Below are 18,816 nucleotides of genomic sequence, written 5' to 3'. Positions count from 1 at the left end.
AAGAAAATAATTTGCCTTCTTACCGAGAGTTAAAATGGAAGATAATATTATTAGAGCTGTCAGTCGATTAAAATATTTAATCACGAAAAATGGCATGATTGTCCATGATTAATCGTCATTAATTGCAAATTAATTGCAGATTTTTTTATCTGTTCAAAATGTACCATAAAAGGGTATTTATCAAGTATTTAATACTCGTATCAACATGGAGGTGGGCAAATATGCTTGCTCTATGCAAATGTATGTTTATTATTGGAAATCAATTAACAACACAAAAAAATAACAAATATTGTCCAGTAACCCTCACAGGTACTGTATTTAGCATAAAGAAATATGCTCAAATCATAAAATGACAAACTCAAGCCCAACAGGCAACAACAGCTGTCAGTGTGCTGACTTGACAATGATAAAGTTGAAAGACAGATATCATGTCTGTAAAGGGGAGACTCGTGGGTACCCATAGAACCCATTTTCATTCACATATCTTGAGGTCAGAGGTCAAGGGACCCCTTTGAAAATGGCCATGACAGTTTTTCCTTACAAAATTTAGTGCACGTTTGGAGCATTATTCAACCTCCTTCGCGACAAACTAGTATGACACACTGTAATTAATTACAAATGGATTCCTTTTTCTGGTTTCATATGATATCAACACCTTCACTGTAGCTTTAAAACTGCCCGCTACAACCTCCGAAAGATCAAATGTGTTAAAGAAATTAGTGCCGTTAAAGTGAATTTGCGTTAACGCGTTATTATCGCATTAACTTCGACAGCCCTAAATATTATCGTCCTGATTTTCCAATTTGGGGTATTTTGTTCTATTCTGTACATGTGACATGTATTACATGTCTGTCCGTCCTGGAAGAGGGATGCCTTCTCTGTTGGTTCCCAGTTAAAGTATTTCCTTATCTGAATCGAGGGTCAAAGGACAGAGGGTCTCGTAATGCTGTACAGATTGTAAAGCCCCTTGAGGTATATTTGTGATTTATGGTATTGGGCTATATAAATAAAATACTTGAACTTCACTTGGGGCAGCAACTCACAGACACAGAACATGCCAGAGAGATTATATATCTAATCTGTTTTGGGAACACGATCCACCAGGAGGATCTAGAAAAGGTCCCTGGGGGGGGCCAGCTGTCACCGCGACCTGGTACCAGATAAGCAGCGGAAAATGGATGGATAAATTCAAATCAACTTTACATGATTGATACCGGACCAGTCTTATATCTGTCATTAAATATGAAGCCATGAGACGGTGAGCTCAGCTTAAAATAAAGACCAAAAGCAGGGGGAAGCAGCCAGGCTCTGTCAGGCTAGCTGTTTGCCCCTGTTTCTACGCTAACCGGCTGCTGGCTGTAGCTTCATATTTGAGTGAGTGGTATCAATCTTCTCATCTAACTTTTGGCGAGAAAGCAAAGAACCAAATTTCCCCAAACTTCCGTATTCCTTTAATATTTGACAGCTATTCCAGTCATGAACATCCGGTAGGAGCTGAGTGAAAAACCTTATTACAAATATTAAATCAAAGATGTAGAGACTGAAAATGAGATCCAACACCGGTAAGACAGTTCTCTCCTGGGCTTCAGCTCTTTGTGCACTGAAAGGAATTCAACCTTGAACAGAATAGAAGAATAACAGAAATATACACAGAGTTGGAAATCAATCTTCAATCATTTCAGATTGAAATAAAGCTCCGGTGATGTCAGACAAAAATCATTTGAAAGGTTTTAAAACAACACAATGGAGCTCAACCAACCATTGGACAAGATACTGGGTCCTCTCATCCAATGGCTGCGCCTCATAGCTGTAACCATGGAGACGTCGTCAGGGGGGTTATCTCTCGCTGGTAGGATGACCGAGACGTGGTGAAGGGCCAGCGTGTCTAGCATGTTGGGAGCATTTTTCTTTTTTGTAAAGTTTTTAGCCAAGTTCCTCTTCTATTTTTATTTGTCTTACCTGTGACATTAGATCATTTTTTAAATATTTAAATCTTTATTTGAAACACAGACTCAGTCTAGAGGGATACTTTTGAGCTCAAGTTGTCAGCGGCTCAGTTGGTGCTGATTTTGATTTGACAACGGTTGAGCAAAAACGTGCAGAAGCAACAAATACAGCAATGATACTGAAATAATGAAACAACAACAACATAAAACACACCGACAGTGAGGTTTGAATTCATGCAGGTCCCTTATTGTTGCTTTTGATTGTAATGTTTGTGGTCGATGTGCAGTGTTAACGGCTCTATGACGTCTGATAAGACAAATATAGGGATATACAGATGCAGTCTTAGTCTTTATTTTATTTTATTATGTGCTTAGCTCTAAAATTTCTCCTGCAAGAAGGCTGTAGTTGGTTTATGTGACAACCTATAAAGGCGTTGCATATATGCTGTAGGTGATACCGCTGGTAGCTGTGGGAAATCCGCCAAATATTAATCCACGTAATGGGATCGTGCAGCTGAATGCAAGATGCAGGATCTGACGAGAGCTTTCTGAATTCATCCGTTGTCTTCTTGCCTTTCTCTCTGAATATCGATAAGCTGAGGGTCAAAGGGATGTAACGAGACGCACTGAGGTACGTGGAAAGATGGAAATTTAATCTGCGTCCTAGTATGAGGGTGGAATATTAAAGCTTGATGTAAGTTAAGGTCACAGTATTGTGCGCAGAGAAATCCTTTCACATGTGAACTGACATAACTGTTCTAAAGAGTCAAAATCCAGTGTTCAGCTTTTATAGGAGATAAACTTTATTCATTTTTCAACATTCTTATTTATTTACTCCTATACATCCTTCACACGGCTCATTATTATTTCCTTTTTACAGAGAGTGTGTGTGCGTTGTGTATATCATATTGCAAAGGCTCTCCTCTTCCTATCAAAGAACAAACAATAACAAAAGGCTGATATATATATAATTTAGACTCAAAGAACGAGGTCACAATTCACAGTACAAATCCTTCAAGTTTTTGTTTATCTCTTAAGAACTTTAACCTGCAGTATTTTTTCATATTCATAAAAGTTTCTGGAAACAGTAAGAAAACAAAAAAGCCCCCCCCAAAAAATCGCTTTTATAAATCTTCAGCTCAAGTCCTTAATCCTCTCCCCGTCATTGATATTGTAGAAAAAACCCCGAATTGTACGGTTTGGAAAAAGCGTTTGGTATGTATGAAAAAGCGTTTGGTGTGTGTGTGTGTGTGTGTGTGTGTGTGTCTCCTGTGCTAAAAGAAGTGGTAGTGGGGGACGGAGTAGGTGGGCATTTTCATGACAGGCAACAGAAGCATTCTCTTGGGCAAACCTAGAGGGGAGACATGAGAAGAGCACAGCTCCGCATGAGTCCAGGGCAACAAAATAAACCATGTGTTTCTATTCCCGCTACACTACACGCTACGCTACATCTAGGTCCAACAAACAGCCCTCGCACTATGCAAACAGGGCTCCCAAAGGGGGAAGTGTGTGAGAACAGGCAGGATTGTGTGTCCTTCATCGGTGGTTAGAGGAACCGAGAAGGACAGAGAGGCGGCGTTAAAAAGGGAAGCAAAACAAATGGCCAAAGTTAAAGATTTGGTTTATTACAACTTGGTCTTATTTCTGTAGTTTTAGCAATCTTTTCCATTGGTTAGGAAAACACTGCACTCATCAAGTTAAAGCTGGGGTAGGCAGGTTGGAGCAAATATGATTTAACATTTTTTTCATGTAACGGTCACTATATCCTGACAGTAGTACATGAGACATGAAATCTGAAAAAAAAAAATCATGTGCCTCTGTGTCCTCCGGTGTCCTCCGATAGCCTACTCCTAATGGCATCTGCAAGATTTCACAGACTGGAGGAAAACAACCAATCGGAGCCGAGCTGGAGCCTGCCGTCTCTGAGCAGCTGTCAATCACTCACGAACTAAAGGTTATTATGGAATTTTTGCCCAATGATGCCAAAAATATTCTGCCTACTGCAGGTTTTAATTGCGGAGTAGCGCAGGTCAAATTTGAAACATCTGCCTTTGTTTTTTCTTTCAAATAAGTTTGGCATATCTGGGGTTTGGTTCTCTTTAATGATGTCACATTGCCAGATCTCAGCAATAAACCTAGCGAGTACAATGTTGTTATTACTGATAGGAATGATGGACAAAAATACTACTAATTTAGGACCCAAGTTGTAATAAAGCGGAATGATCCTTTAAAGGAGACGGTTGAGCAGAAGAAGTTGTTGTTGTTGTTACTTTCCTGTAATGTAGGAAGTGGTCCTTCTAGAAGAGCTATGGAATAATATGTTCTATAATGTTCTTTGTTTTACAGTATGATCTAATGTTGTGTGCTATATAATCTAATGTTCTAAGTGTTTGCCAACAAGAAAGCCCAAAGCAGCAGCGGGTGCCAGTGCACATTGAAAAAGCAGGAAACAGGATGAAAGCTTTGTTTCCAAAATATAAGAGACTAGTTCCCAGTGTTTTCATGTGCCCTTTTTCTCCCTTCTGATTGAAATGTAAGCCCCAGTGGGTCCAACCCAAAGACAGTTTCACAAGCGTGTCGGAGAACTACGGTGGACTTCAGGAAACTTAAAAACGTGAAAGGCTCTCTCTAGAGCCAGTGTTGGTTTGTCCGTTCTGAGCTACTGTAGAAACATGGCGGAGGACCCGCTCCCTATGAAGGGCTCATTCTAAGCTAACGAAACGATTCTTAGTTTCAGGTGATTATACACTAATGGAAATGTAGTTATGAATATTATATTCAATTTCTGCTAATAGATCCTTCAAAACACTGTTCCTTTCATATATTTTATGTAAAAAAAAAATCAATCTCTCATTCTTATTCTTCCACTAAGCTGCATCTCTGCATTTTAAGTCAAGTGTACACAGAACACATTAGATTTTCACCTTAACTCGCCTTAACAGCAGGTGTATCTAATATTTTGTATATATTTGTGTTTTCCCTCAAATTTGCCATATAAAGTCTCTGATCACACAGTTGGAAACCACTGAGTGAGAAGCCAAGCATAACAGAGAGCAGGACAGAACATGCTGTGCTGACGCAAATTGGGAGGATGAAACATTTCATTCCAGTACCTAATTCTGAGTATAATTCTAGTTTTCATGTCTATCTTTTCTAACATTGTGAACTTGTATAACACAAATTGAACTTCCTACCTACTTGTGGGAGGTTAGATCTCAGGTTAAAGCTCAAGCAGAATGATCACCCACTAGGATACGTGACATTACTCTGATACAGGGGCAGAGATGCACACAGTAGTGCAACGATTTATGCTACATCACCCCCACAGAAGTTGCATTTAATCGTCTATTTTTTGAAGCAGCCTACTGAATGCCTTCTCAACTATTTTGGATGTCATGGCCTTTAACAAACTTGTAAATTTGAAGGAATAACATAATAAAAATAGTTCCAAGGGTCCCTGAAATTTGCTTGTTAGATGAAAGCAGAAACTATTTCAGGAAGCGCCGCGCCCGTTCACAAGAACATGTGAAAAGTGTGCGGATGTCAGGGACCGAAATGAAACACCCCCAAACGAACGCAGAGCTCCAGCTCCATCATAAACAGAAAAACTAAGGCGCGCTTCATATTCAGGGCTGATGGGGTCTCAGGGGGGTACTAGACGTCCGCCTGGGGCCCCAGATCAGTTTCTCCTAGCACATAAGACCCATTCAAGCTCAAAGATCTGGGATGGACAGAGAGGCCTCCCAATGCTACACAAGGCCGAGTCTGTCGAGGTAAATATGACTGTGTGTGACAGAGGGGACGCATGTGTGAGTGAATTTTGCACCAATACTTATGCTGTTAAAGGTCAAGGACTAGTATAGATTCTAGCCTATGCATGTGTGAGAGAGAGCCCGGCGGCCACTTTCAGCAGCGAGGAAATGGAAACCCCTTAGCAGGAGTAACATGACAGGAGTAGCGCTGCCACCCTGTCTTAAATAACAGCGGGTAAAGTGAGGAACTCACACTATGCGTTCTGCTAATCTCAACAGAAATGAAGATGACGGCAGCAAAGGCAGCATGTCAGGGTTGTTGTAAATCCAGGAAAAGCTTGTATAGTTAGTAAGAGGTGGCTGTTTTATCGTTCTACTCTTTTCTGTTTTCATTCAAGAAGTGCAGGTGTGTGTGTCATTGTGATTTTATGATCAGTTTCTTGGAGCTTGAGACTGACAGCAGCTCTTTACTGACAGAGTAGTGATCCAACCATAAGAGATGAGGCAGTGAGTGGCAACAAGCAGATTAACAAACAAGTGGCGGGCGGACAATAAGCCAAAGTACAGAGAGATTTGCTTGCAACAAAGAGGTATAAGATTTGTTTAATCATGACTATAAGTCAGCGCCAAACCCTAAAACTTAGATTAGAATGGGATCAAGTTTATTTTGAGAAAAGGGGAGGAAACTGAAGCGAAAGGGAGAATTAATTTACCCACTAGTGGTTAGCAGTTATGGTATGTTGGGTTAGAAGGGAACTGTTTGATTAAGAGAGGCGAGAAGGTGGAAGAAGGTTATAGAAGGAGGGCGAAAGGAGTTGACAGGGAAAACAAACAAGGAGCACGTACCGTATGCAGGAGCAGCTGCTGCAGCAGGGCTGTAGCCATACGGTGTCCCAAAGCCTGTTGGGGAAGAGGTTACAGGCTCTTATTCCATTGCACACGTGTTTTATTGCAAGCTGTATTTTTTCCAACATCTTAAGTTTTAAGTTTAGATGAGTGTTTTGGACATCCTGCACACTAGCAGACAGTCATGGGTTCAGGTTAAGAGACCTAAGTGGAAGCTACTGTACACTCCTTCCTAACAAGATCAACGTACTGTACATTCTCACACAACAGGGTCATATATTAGTGGAGGTTCAGCACAAACTGAAATCAATCAAATTCTGATTAAAAATTTAAATGAAGGGCCAAGAATACGTTCACGTTCAATAAAACCTGATGTGAAGATGGGCACATTTTTTTTTTTACATGATATAATATTATGGTACAATGCATCAAAATAACGAAAATATCAACTGTACAAATAACTGTATCATTTCTAGAAAAAAAAGTATTTATATATGTATATAATAAGATATTTTGTTTTGTGATTTTGATCTGATTGTATAAAAAATGTCATCTTATTTTACTTAATGCATATGGTGGTGTGATCTTCATACATGTCTTTATACTATGACAGTTAAAATATCGCCTTGCTTGTTTACAGTATCGCAATATACTGAATCATAACCCCTGTATCATACGTATTGTATCGGCAGATTCTTGCCAATCGCATGCCCTAATTATTTCATAGGCTGATAAAATGGCCCTTGAAATATACCAAAAATAAACCACCAACCCACCCATATAAAAAAACATAACACATTTTTTTTTTTTTTAAATCACAAAAACTGTGTATTGCCTCAGTAAAAAACACCAAAACCACACACAACTATCCTCTCACTAACCTGGCGTGACGTATCCAGGTGCGGCTGCACTGACGAAGGCTCCTCTCGCGAGGGCTGCTCTTCCTCTTCCTCTGGCTACCTGAGCTGCTACTGCTGAGGCTGCTGCTGCCGCGGCCAGGGCTCCTTTAGTCTGAACACAGACCCACTATATGTAAGTGTGTTTCAAACATCCATGATGCAAAGATAGACAAAGTGTTTAGATACATACATATATGTCTGCATAAATATGGTGCACAGAAATAAGGCATAAAACACACACACACACAAATGTGTTGGCACACAGGCTCATTGGCTAAATAAGTGTGAGATCTGATAACTGTCAAGTATTGATCTGATTAGACACTTGTTAAACGCAGTGCCATTGATTACTGATGGATGGACAAATAGTCCCACAGCTCTACAGAGATGATTAGGGTTCACAAAAGACATTTAAACTTCATCTTCTTTAAAGCTGCACTGACAGTTCAGCTCTCAAGGAAGAGAGGAACAGATTCCTTCGATTATATGTTTCATTCTGTGTGTGTAAACGCCACAGACTGAAGCAGTGCCCTCTGTGCCTGGTATGTACAGTACTGTACAGTATGTGTGTGTATCTCCTCACCTGAGGCAATATCTTCTTTTTCTTGTTTGCAGCTGCGTTGGGACCAGAGAAGAGTTTTTCCAGAGCTGCCAAAGCAGCGCTGGCCTTTGCTACTTTTTTGTTGGGACCTGCCCCACGAAACTTCTGCCCATCGACCTCCACCTTACATGCAAAAACACACACACAGAATCTAAATTATTAATCAAAACATGCTTTATGATTAGAGTCAGACAGAAGGAACACTCTGTATTTTGGGCATCTGGTGAAAAGTCAATTTTTCCACAATGAATTTTCTATTCTAATTAGCATTTCTATTAGTGGTTTCATATTTTATGTTACAGCTCTGTCAAAACTAACAATCACACAATAGCTTTGGCAAAACCCATGCGTTTATCAGTCATCAGTAACTCAGCGAGCGAGTCTGGCTGAACAGGACGGCTTGTTTAGCGATGCCCTGCTGTCAAGCGGGCTTGCTAATCAATCAGCAGAGCGATGGAGCAGCCATGCATGTCGGAAAACAACACACCCCACAGAGAACAGGCCTGCTCCAGGAACCAAGTTGACTGATTGACGCTACTGGTTATCAGCCTGTTAGTGAGTGTCTGTGTGTGGCTTAGCCTCTGTATGCGTCTCCCCCTGGCTAAAGTGTACTTATTCTAGATTTTTTTTGATTACCACATGGCTCCACACTTTTTTTTTTTTTTTACATGTCTACATGTTTTATCCCATTTTTATTTTTTTTTCCCAGAGTCAGTCTGTGTGTGTGTGTACATGAAGCCCTCACCTCCATAACAAAGCGTTTGTCGTGGCTGCCTCCGCTTTCAGAGATGAGTTCATATTTGAGGCCTCGTCTCTTTTCGTTTAGCTCCATGACAGGGTTCTTCCCACTCGCCGTCAGTATGGGGCCCTGAGTTCGCACCTGGGGAGTGAAAATATTATTAAAAGTAATTCAATTTAAGAGCATTTTCAAAAACCTGGGTGACGAAGCGTGATGTGGAGGAGCAAGAGCATGACTGAAGCAGGGTGAAGATTTAACAAAATTTGGACACTCTTTTATGGCCTTAAACCAGAGAGACTGTTCAGTTTTAATCACTTACAATTAAAATTTCCCTGACTTAGACTTTAGGAAAAGCATTCAGCATTCACCTCCAGTGTGTTTGAACTGTCCGAGGAGTGTTTTGGGTTATTGCTAGTGTGTGACGACGTCTCGCTCTTCCCCTCGCCGTCCGACTTCTCGTCTGAACTCATGGGGTCCAGGTCTGAGTCGAAACCTGTCGGGTAGCCCATCGCCTGGAGAACCTAGAGAGGGATGATGATGATGATGATAAAGTAGAAAGGAGTTATGAGAAAATAAACGTCAAACAAAAACATTAAAGCTCAATGTGTGGATACCAAGCACAAACGGTCATTCTGAATAGAAAACCAACAAAACAATTTTTTAACAACTTGTATTTTGCTGCTATTGTACAGGCCTAAATGTATATATGAATTTTTTTGTGTTTTGTTTTTGTTGATTTGAAAATCCAAAGTTACTAAAATAAAAGAACAACATTGTCTTACTACTCTACTTATACACAATCTAGGGATGATGTCGTAGGTTTAGTAAAATAGAAGGGTGGGAATCACCATAGGCCCTTATGCAGTTTGTCAACATCTGTTTTATCTAATAAGATACAGTTTTGACTCGGTTCATTTCAGAGTTTCCATTCACATATCTTGAGGTCAGAGGTCAAGGGACCCCTTTGAAAATGGCCATGCCAAATAACACAATAAATGGGATGAGATAGATTTTGCAATGTGAGAACAAATTCCCACTGTTATATTCATTTCCCTTTGCGTGTGAGGACTCTGTTTTGAACAGAAATTATTGGTATTATCAGCCATAAAGGCAGAGAGCTGCTCCCAAGGGCAATAAGAATGGAAAGCAGTGCATAGACAGGAAATAACAACCGCATCCGTAAATGTGTTGATGACACAAATTACTATATTTTAATAAACAAATTATACCGGACACAGCAATAAAAGGGGTAATCTAACTTACACAATGGTTACAATAAAGCCATTATAATACACTGGCTGTACAGAGTCGCAGCAGTCTACCGCGAGTCCTCGACAGCACACAGAGCAGCAAAGTGACTCGCAACAATATGCACGCAGGAGATAATAGAAGAATGACACGTTTTTGATCCAAATGGGTGATTGTGTTACAGCTGCTGAACCAGCCAATGTAGTGAGAGAGTAGAGCAGAGAGAGAGAGAGAAACTGAGGGGAGATCAAAAGGTGAGTACATGAGAGAAAGAAAGTGAGTGAGGAGGAGAATGGAAAAGGGGGAGAAAGAGCCTTTTATGGGAATGCAGCGGATAGCGGATTATCCCGGCTCTGTGCTCTGGAGAGCCTCTTTGTTCACAACCACTTTGGGATTACATGGATTTGCCCACCTCCATCCCTCCTCACACGCACACACACAAACACACACAATAGGCAGACACACAGACAGAACCATATTTATAGATACACGCAGGTTCGGCTGCAGCCGGAGCTTAGAAAGTTCTTCAGGTAGCCAAAAAAGAATCATCTCTCTTTTTTATATTCGTAGGACTTTTATCATTGTTATTAATTTTCCTTCCTTACCTTGACGGCGACGTGGAGCTTGGCGGTCTTCTTGGAGGATCCGGACGCTTCGTAAATGGTTCCGTCCAGATCCACAGACATTGTGAAGACCGGAGCGTGAACCGGGCCCGACTGGGACAGCAGGCGATACTGCAGCCCCGGCCGGATCTGGTTCAACCGCATCAGGGCGTTCATTGGCTGGTTGGAGTCTATGGCTTTACTGTCTAGGACTAAAAGAAATGGAGGGGGTATGGTTACAGTAGAAAGTAGAGCATATTAGGATAGATTTAATAAGGTTTTGCAGGGCGTGTACCAATTATCCAGACGAAATTGGACAGACTTAGCCAATTCAGAGATACTGTACGTAATAAATCACATTTTTCTAAAAGGTTTTCAGCACACTCGCCGGCTGTTTTCATGATGAATAAAGGTGCCTCTCTATTTTCTTCTTCTTTCAATCACTTTCCTCCTGTTTGCCGATATCTAAAAAATGCCTCTCTGTCTCCATTAGTCGTGGTTCATCTTCTCCTTGTATGAAGAAAGAGCTGGGGATGGTTGGGTGGCCTACTAAAACGTTAGCGATCAATACTATTGATCTGCCTCCATGGAATGGAAGGGAGAGAAGCAGACAGGGGAAAAAACAGAGACGGGGAAAAGAAGCGATGCTTGTCTGCAGACAACAGAGTATGATTACTTCCATCTCCGAGCATTGTGCTGCTTTGTTTTCAGTGCTTTGATTAAAAATAAAAAGACAATCCAATGCTGAATGGAACTTTTTGTTTTGCTTTTCTTTCCAGCTTTAAAATAATGTGGTGAACAGAAAAAGCATTAGAAATAGGTAATAACACCCTGCCAATGTTGTCTTTCCCTCCTTCTCATACCTTTCCTCAGATTCCTCTTCATCTTCTTGATGAGGTCCTTGTCATCCATCGCTCCATCCTCGTATGGCCTCTTCAGACCTAAGCCTGGAGAGAAAGCAACAGGGAGAGAAACATAGAGAGAGTTACTAATCAATCAGTGACTACAGGAGATGTTTATATGAACGCACACAAAAAGGCACTTGTGTGTGACGGAAAAGAAAGGCGCAGAAAACATGCACTGTGTGAGAAGAAGCATAAAGATGGATAAGCTCACAGACAAGATAAACAGAGCAGACAGAGAGAGCCGCAAACAGTCAAACAATGAGGAAGACATATAAGCTCCTTTCCTACATGCACCTTAATCTGCAAATGCTCTGGCAATTTTCCATGTCAGCGTCACGAGGCACCAAAAGGCTCGAGCTCATTTGAAAATTGGCCAACTTTCTCTTGTGTGAACAAAAGCAGAAACATTCCTGCGTGAACCACACACAAGACATTTCAACCAAGGCTACCGTGTTTTTGGTAAGACACCCAAAAAAAATATATAGTGGAAAAAAGCAGGCAAAACATATTTTTGTGGTGTTTCACATGTCAGCAATATTGACAGCGCTGTCAGTGCTGGGGTGTAGAAAAAACACCAAATGCATCCAGAAAGGTCACGTCATGTGTGAAAAGATATGATGGCAAGTCCGACCTATGAACGAAAGCCATCTGCCTGAACTGATGTAGGTTTCATGTGAGAATGACGGACAAGCCTTTGCACAGACAGATTAAGAGAGACAACACATACAGACTGAAAGCTTAACAAGGACGGAAAGAGAGACAGTGGAAGATCTATTGGACAGAAGACAGAGAAACACAGAGAAACACAGCGTGAGGTAGACTGAGCAGACACACCTTCTTTATCAGACCAAGGGTATTTCTGCGATGGTTTATTTGAGGGAAGAGGCTCCATCTCCAACACCTTGTAGATCTGTCCGAACGCCATGAGTCTGAGAGCGTGCTGTTGAACGTAAAAACACACGGGAAATGAAATAAAACCTGAGAAGATACATACAAACTTTATAGACAGTATGGACATTAACAGAGTCAAATCATTTGCGCATCATTTATACCAGCAATTTAGAATTGCACTTACTTAAAGTTAGATCCTACATTTCCAATTATGCAATGAGTTTCTTAGACGTTCCCTGCCTCGTAAATGCCCACTTCTTTCAAACGGCACACTTCCAGTTTGCAAAAAGAAACGGTGGAATGACCCTTTAAAGCTAATATTAAATATGATCCTGAAACATTTTACTCTCTAATAAATTAAAGTCATAACACTCGAATGGAAAGTGAACGCCCCGCAGTTTGCTACATGTATCTATAGAAGATTTGTGCAGACATGCGGTCACTAAGGGTGTAAGAAAATATCGATACACTTGAGTATCGCAATATTATGCATTGTGACACTTTATTGATTCTCAAAAACACTATTGATTTTTAATTAATAGTTTGCAAAGATTCGTGGCTCAGATTGCACAAAAAGTAGTGCTTTGATGTTGGATGTTACAGGGACTGTGGTAAATGCAAATGCAGATCCCACTGTTCTGATTGCATAAAAAAGTAAAACTTTTTTTACTCAGATTTTATGCATATGGTGGAGTGTTCTTTATACTATGACAGTTTTCTTAAAATTAGACTTTAAAAAAATTGCAATATGGTAAATGGACTTTCATTTATATAGCGCCTTTCTAGTCTACTCAAAGCGCTTTACTCTACATGTCAGCATTCACCCACCCACACACACAATCATACAGAGGCTGACATGCAAGGTGCAAACCTGCCCATCAGGATCTAATCGAAATACTCATTCACACACCGATTGCAAAGCCTTCGGGAGCAATTTCGCTCAAGGACACTTCGACATGTGGACTGGAGGAGACGAACCGTCGACCTTCCGATTGGTGGGCGACCCGCTCTACCTCAGAGCCACAGCCACCCCCGAATATATCGCCTTGCTTACAGTATCGCAACCCCTGTATCATGATACGTATCGTATTTACAGATTCTTGCCAATACACAGACCGCAAGGGCTGTGTATTGGCAAGAATACTCTGTTTTTACAGCAGTCTTATTGTGATGTATCTTCCCTCATGAAGAGAATGATGAATCCATAATGTGCATTTTGTTCTGAAATTCTGTTGTAGCGTATTTCATTAAATGTGATCATTATTGGTTTTTGCACAGATATAAATAACGAAGAAGGGAAAAACAAAACAAAACACCTAATATTAATAAAATAGAATAATTATATAAAATAGCTAAATATGAAGTGAAGCTGCTGCGCTAATGCAGGACAAAGCGGGAGGTGGTAGATTCTGGTTGAAAAACTGAGAGAGACAAAAAGATAAGCCGGTGTAATGATATTCATCTTCACAAATATTAGGAGGCCATGTCTAAACAATAGAAGCGCATGGGGAAAGGTGTACATATGTAAATGAGCACTAAATCTCAGCCACATCTTTGCATTAATGAATGTCTAAATGCCTATAAAAACTGGAGTTATCATGCACCACACCGCATCAAACTTGTACTGAAAGATAACCAGAGTAGAAGTGCTTTTTAATTGTTTCCCTCTTAATATCAATAATATCCGGAGATGCACTGACCAGTGTGTCTGTGTGTTAATTTATCAATCTCAGTCTACTGTACACATCGTCGATCTACACAAACAATCGAAAAAATAACCAGAACGGGCCACTGTGGCTCTGCTAATACAAATCCATTAGGGAGGTAGAGTGTCTCAGATATTCATGAGGCTCGGTGTAGCTCATTGACAGAACAGCTCCCTCTCTTCTATCTGCTCTTGTATCTGCTCCAATACAATTATCCCCATTGACATTCCAGCCTCGTTCAGGCTGCCTTCAAAGGAAATGGGCGGCAGGATTCACTAAGCCATGCGGCTCAGAGGCTGCCCTGCTCACTCGAGTGTGTGTGTGTGTGTGTGTGTGTGTGTGTTAAGAAGGACACGACAGCACGCGCGCCCAAAGTGCAAGCACACAAATACTGTCCTCCGGGTGTCAGAGATGGATTTATGGCTCGCAATGGCAATAGTTTCCCACACCAGTCATTAAAATGCAGCACCACACAGCTCTTCATGGAGACGTGCATGCACGCTCGCACAAGTGTGTGTGTGTGTGTGTGTGTGTGCAGATTGTGTGGTTGGGGTGGTGATGGGGTCTTTCTGTCTGGTAATAGGCGTGTTGCCTACTGATTCCCACACACTGACAGCTCAAGGCAAGTGCAGCTGGGTGATAACAACTGTGTCTTTAAGCTGATTTGTGTGAGTGAGTGTGTGTGTGTGTGTGTGTGTGTGTGTGTGTGCGTGTGCGTGTGCGTGTGCGTGTGCGTGTGCGTGTGCGTGTGCGTGTGCGTGTGTGCGTGCGTGTGTGTGTGCGTGTGTGCGTGTACCTGTGCGCGGAAGGTAATGGCCTCAGCCTGCTGGTCGGTCATGTTGGCTAGTGTGTTTGTTGGCTCTTTCTCACATGGGTCGTGTAAACCTGGACCACCTGGGGGAAGTGACACAAGACAACACACACACACACAGAGTCAGTTGTTGTCACTTTATGTACTGACACTGCAGCTCAGCAATATTTAATTAGGCTTCACTGTCATGGAATAAGTGACGATGGAAATCCTGACTCTTAAAATGGACAGCAGCAGCTATGGGAAAATTTAACTGGTCAAACTGGCTGTGAGATATTCAAATCAGTCACTTAATTTAAAAGGTAAAAATTCTCAACCTTTAATTGTGCAACGTATCCTCATGCAACGGTTCGTATGATATCTTACAAAAAAGTTATTTCTCCTTTTTCATTCAATTTCCTATGAATGTCCAGCAACACTCGTCAATTTCCGCTTGTAACATGCACACTGTCTTAATAAACTTCCGTCTTTACAGGAAACCACTTCCTTAGGTTTAGGCAAGAAATCTTTTTAGTTAGGCTTAGGGAAAAGATCGATTTGGTTAGGCTTAGGCAAGAAATCTATTTAGTTAGGCTTAGTGAAAGTTTGCTTTGGTTAGGCTTAGGCAAGAAAGCTACTTAATTAGGCTTAGGAAAAGATCGTGGTTTAACTCCAGAAGTGGCGTTACTTAAGTACGTAACTTATGTGACCAATAAATCAACTAGAGTCAACAAGAGTCATTGATTTCTGGTTTTATATGGGACATGAGCGCCGGGCTCCTGGGTGAAAGTCCTGTGTTTTCTGACCAACCCATCCACCTCCCCCACACGCGGCGTTCTGTGGTATTTATAATTCCTGGTTCACGATTTCGTTAAATTACACACGATTTGAGACCAGCCATTTTTGCCTGTGAATTAAACTTAGTTTGTATTTGATTTGAATCTTTATTTGCATTTAGTTATTTGCATGTGCAGTGCTCTTTTCTCTTTTTAAATATAAAAAAAAATCTATTCTCAGTACTTCCTAAAGTAAGACCTTAATAAGCCTCAATCCATATCAATCAAGCCATAACTGGCGTTTGCATCCAAATTAGTTTTTAAATTAAGCAAAATGAAACTTTCACATACTTCTGAACATTTTTTGCCGAGGATGCACAACAGTTTGTAAAGAGACCCTTCAGCTGCTCCTAATTAAGATGCTCTTGTAATGATGACTTTCCTCAGACAGCTGTGCTCTGCTGGGTCATTCATAATATCTCGACCTCTCTTAGAGAGGAACAGCTTAAGAATGTGCCAAGCAGAGTCTCGATCTATCAGCTCATCTACCCAAAGCCAGCATGTTCCCTCGCTACTCTCACCAGTGATGCCAATTTGCATGAAAACACACATGGTCCTCTGTTGATTTCTCTAATCTTTCCTGCTGCCATGCATCCACTGTGGCTCCATACCTGGTAGCAGTATGCCTGAGGCCAGACACTCCATGACTCGACGCAGGGCTTCTCCAGCCCCGAGAGGTCTGTTGCAGGTGGCAATTGCCTTCTCGCAGATAAGCTCTAAGGGCTGCAAGAACACACACACACATATGAACACAGATGAACGTGCAGCTGTAAAGAAAATGAGGTGCTGTGCCAATAAAAGGTGTTTACCCCTTTTACTAAATACCTACGGTGTATGAAATTAAACTCGGAGAATGTGGGCTGGCATTAATATTTCAAAAGAATTATCACCATCTGTTGCTTAAATGTTGTATTTACATAATATATGTAGTGGTTTTCTCATTAAACATTATTCATCTCTCTCTCCGACAAGATTAACAGCACGTCTGTCAGTCAGATCTTAATAAGACTCTGTTTTGTGGTGTACACTGGACTGAATTCTTCAGCCTCGTATGAGCCACACAGTTCACTTATGGATGATGTTTGAGCACAATTCTTCAAATTCCAATAGAAATATGAACCTCCCATTAGAGCAGGGAGATGGAGGGCATTTTGGAATGCACATAATAGCGCAACTAGAATTACCGCCTTGCGGCTGTATGCCTCCGTCAAGTTGCAGTTTACATCCATGTCTGTCCAAAAATGTCATCACTTCATCATTTTATCCTGTAAGAAATTTGTGTGTAATTGTCATAATTTGCATATGGCTCCTGGATTTATGGTCAAAAACGTGTATTGTGACAGGTCACAGTGACCTTGACCTTTGACCACCAAATTCTATATCAGTTCATCCTTGAATCCAAGTGGACGTTTGTGCCAAATTTGAAGAAATTAATTCAAGGTGTTCCAGAAATATTGTGTTCACGAGAATGGACAGACGGACGCTGTCGCTGGCCTGGAGGCATACAAATGTAGTTCAAGTTCAAGGGAGCTGAACGCTTTCTTTTCATTTCATTCGTGTTAACACTCAAACACAGGTAATTACAGCAAAAGACTCACCCATCCCTTGAGAGGTTCCCAGACGGGGTGTCTATTGCACATGTCTCTAAGTATCCTGAGAACGATAACGCAGGACTTGAGCCCGTTCACTCGAGCCTGAGAGAGATCGAGGGATGGAGAGGGGAGAAGGAAAGGAAAGGCGGAGGGATGCAAGAAGGAAGATTACACGGACAGAGGGAGGAAGGGAACAAATTGAGTGCAGGAGGAGTGGCATTTGTGCAAACACATACAGATAAACAGCCTGCTTTACACCACAAAACCACATGATGAAGTGATTGTATCTGTCTAAAACCCCACAGAGAATGAATATCCGGATACTATGCATTTTGAATTTAGTCCACTAAACGTGTTTTACTATAAATATTTCTCTATGTCTTCAGTAAAAAACCTATCATTCTGAACTTGTAAAATGTTGTCAGTAAGGTAAGTGAGTTGGGAGATACAGTAGATGGGGAAGGGTATGGGAGGGGAATCAAAAGGAAGCATTGACATACTGTACAGAGCAGGCAGGTTCACATGATAGCCAAAAAGAAAAACAAGTATCAACCATTGCTTTTGTAGCCTTACGATTCTTCTTACATTCATCGTTTTTTTCCAGTTTATACTCAGTGGGTGGAGTGCAACTTCGTATATAGTGGAAAATACACTTTTTGGGAGAGTATTTATGTGACTGATGTGTAATATTTGGCAATTTTTGTTTGTGATGTTGTAAAACGACATCCTGCAAACTGAACTGGAGATGAGCGAGCATAAAGACGTTTATCAGCCATATTGTCTTTAACTATAAGATCATTTGTAATCATTCTTACATTTAAATTCAAATTTGTGTCAATAAGTAATTTTCCACACGTCTCTCTATTCTAGATTAGTCTAATCTGAGTGGGCATAATAAGCACCACAGCACTAGTCAACGGTGAGTGTGTGCCCTCGGGGTGAATCGTCAGGCTACAATAAGCATCGGGCAGGAAGACAGGAAGTGAGTGGGTGCCGACCTGGAACCACTTGGCGTGTCGCAGCGCTGCCAGGGCCAACAGACATCTGTGTCTATCCAGCACCTCCCCCTCCTCCTCCTCCTCAGCCTCCACTCTCTGCGCGGCAGCACCCAACACTGCCACAAAACAATAACAACCCGATATAGAGAACGTGAAACACACACACGTCACGTCTGAGTGTGTGTGTTTGAAATGTGCGCGTGTGAATGTGTGCAGACGCACGCTTGAAATTGCGTGTGAATGCACGCATAACACACACACATGCATGGATATTTTTTGGTACATACAAGGTGCTTTTCATGCCATAAAGTTGTTCCTCTCCTTGTAGAAAGCGCTGACTCTCTACAGGGCACAGATCTGTGATGAATGCTCAGAAAAACACTCTTTAAACGGTGTGTCATTTTCAACACTGTGATCAGTCTAGCGTGTGTTAACTGTATCACATGTTGACATCTATAGCACAAA

At 41.3% G+C, this 18,816-nt stretch overlaps 1 protein-coding gene across 6 annotated transcripts in view; it reads right to left on the bottom strand.

The window, feature by feature from the left end:
* Positions 1 to 18,816, bottom strand: part of LOC119478105 (spermatid perinuclear RNA binding protein) — a 102,443-nt gene that overhangs the window by 7,741 nt on the left and 75,886 nt on the right. For 3 of the 6 annotated variants that reach the window (XM_037752538.1, XM_037752539.1, XM_037752537.1), the window contains 12 exons: positions 18,352 to 18,467; positions 17,360 to 17,455; positions 16,373 to 16,484; positions 14,932 to 15,029; positions 12,373 to 12,478; positions 11,497 to 11,580; positions 10,637 to 10,845; positions 9,152 to 9,304; positions 8,790 to 8,924; positions 8,027 to 8,167; positions 7,426 to 7,570; positions 6,545 to 6,598 (listed from right to left, as the gene is read on the bottom strand). In XM_037752538.1, the coding sequence (XP_037608466.1) occupies positions 6,545 to 6,598; positions 7,426 to 7,570; positions 8,027 to 8,167; positions 8,790 to 8,924; positions 9,152 to 9,304; positions 10,637 to 10,845; positions 11,497 to 11,580; positions 12,373 to 12,478; positions 14,932 to 15,029; positions 16,373 to 16,484; positions 17,360 to 17,455; positions 18,352 to 18,467 (1,449 nt within the window). Of the gene's footprint in view, positions 1 to 2,725; positions 3,298 to 6,544; positions 6,599 to 7,425; positions 7,571 to 8,026; positions 8,168 to 8,789; positions 8,925 to 9,151; positions 9,305 to 10,636; positions 10,846 to 11,496; positions 11,581 to 12,372; positions 12,479 to 14,931; positions 15,030 to 16,372; positions 16,485 to 17,359; positions 17,456 to 18,351; positions 18,468 to 18,816 lie in introns of those variants that run through there. The other 3 variants (XM_037752541.1, XM_037752543.1, XM_037752540.1) reach the window with 3 other exon arrangements.

The sequence above is a fragment of the Sebastes umbrosus genome, chromosome 19, assembly GCF_015220745.1.
Source record: "Sebastes umbrosus isolate fSebUmb1 chromosome 19, fSebUmb1.pri, whole genome shotgun sequence".
NCBI lineage: Eukaryota > Metazoa > Chordata > Actinopteri > Perciformes > Sebastidae > Sebastes > Sebastes umbrosus.
This window is presented reverse-complemented; position numbering and strand designations above follow the sequence as displayed.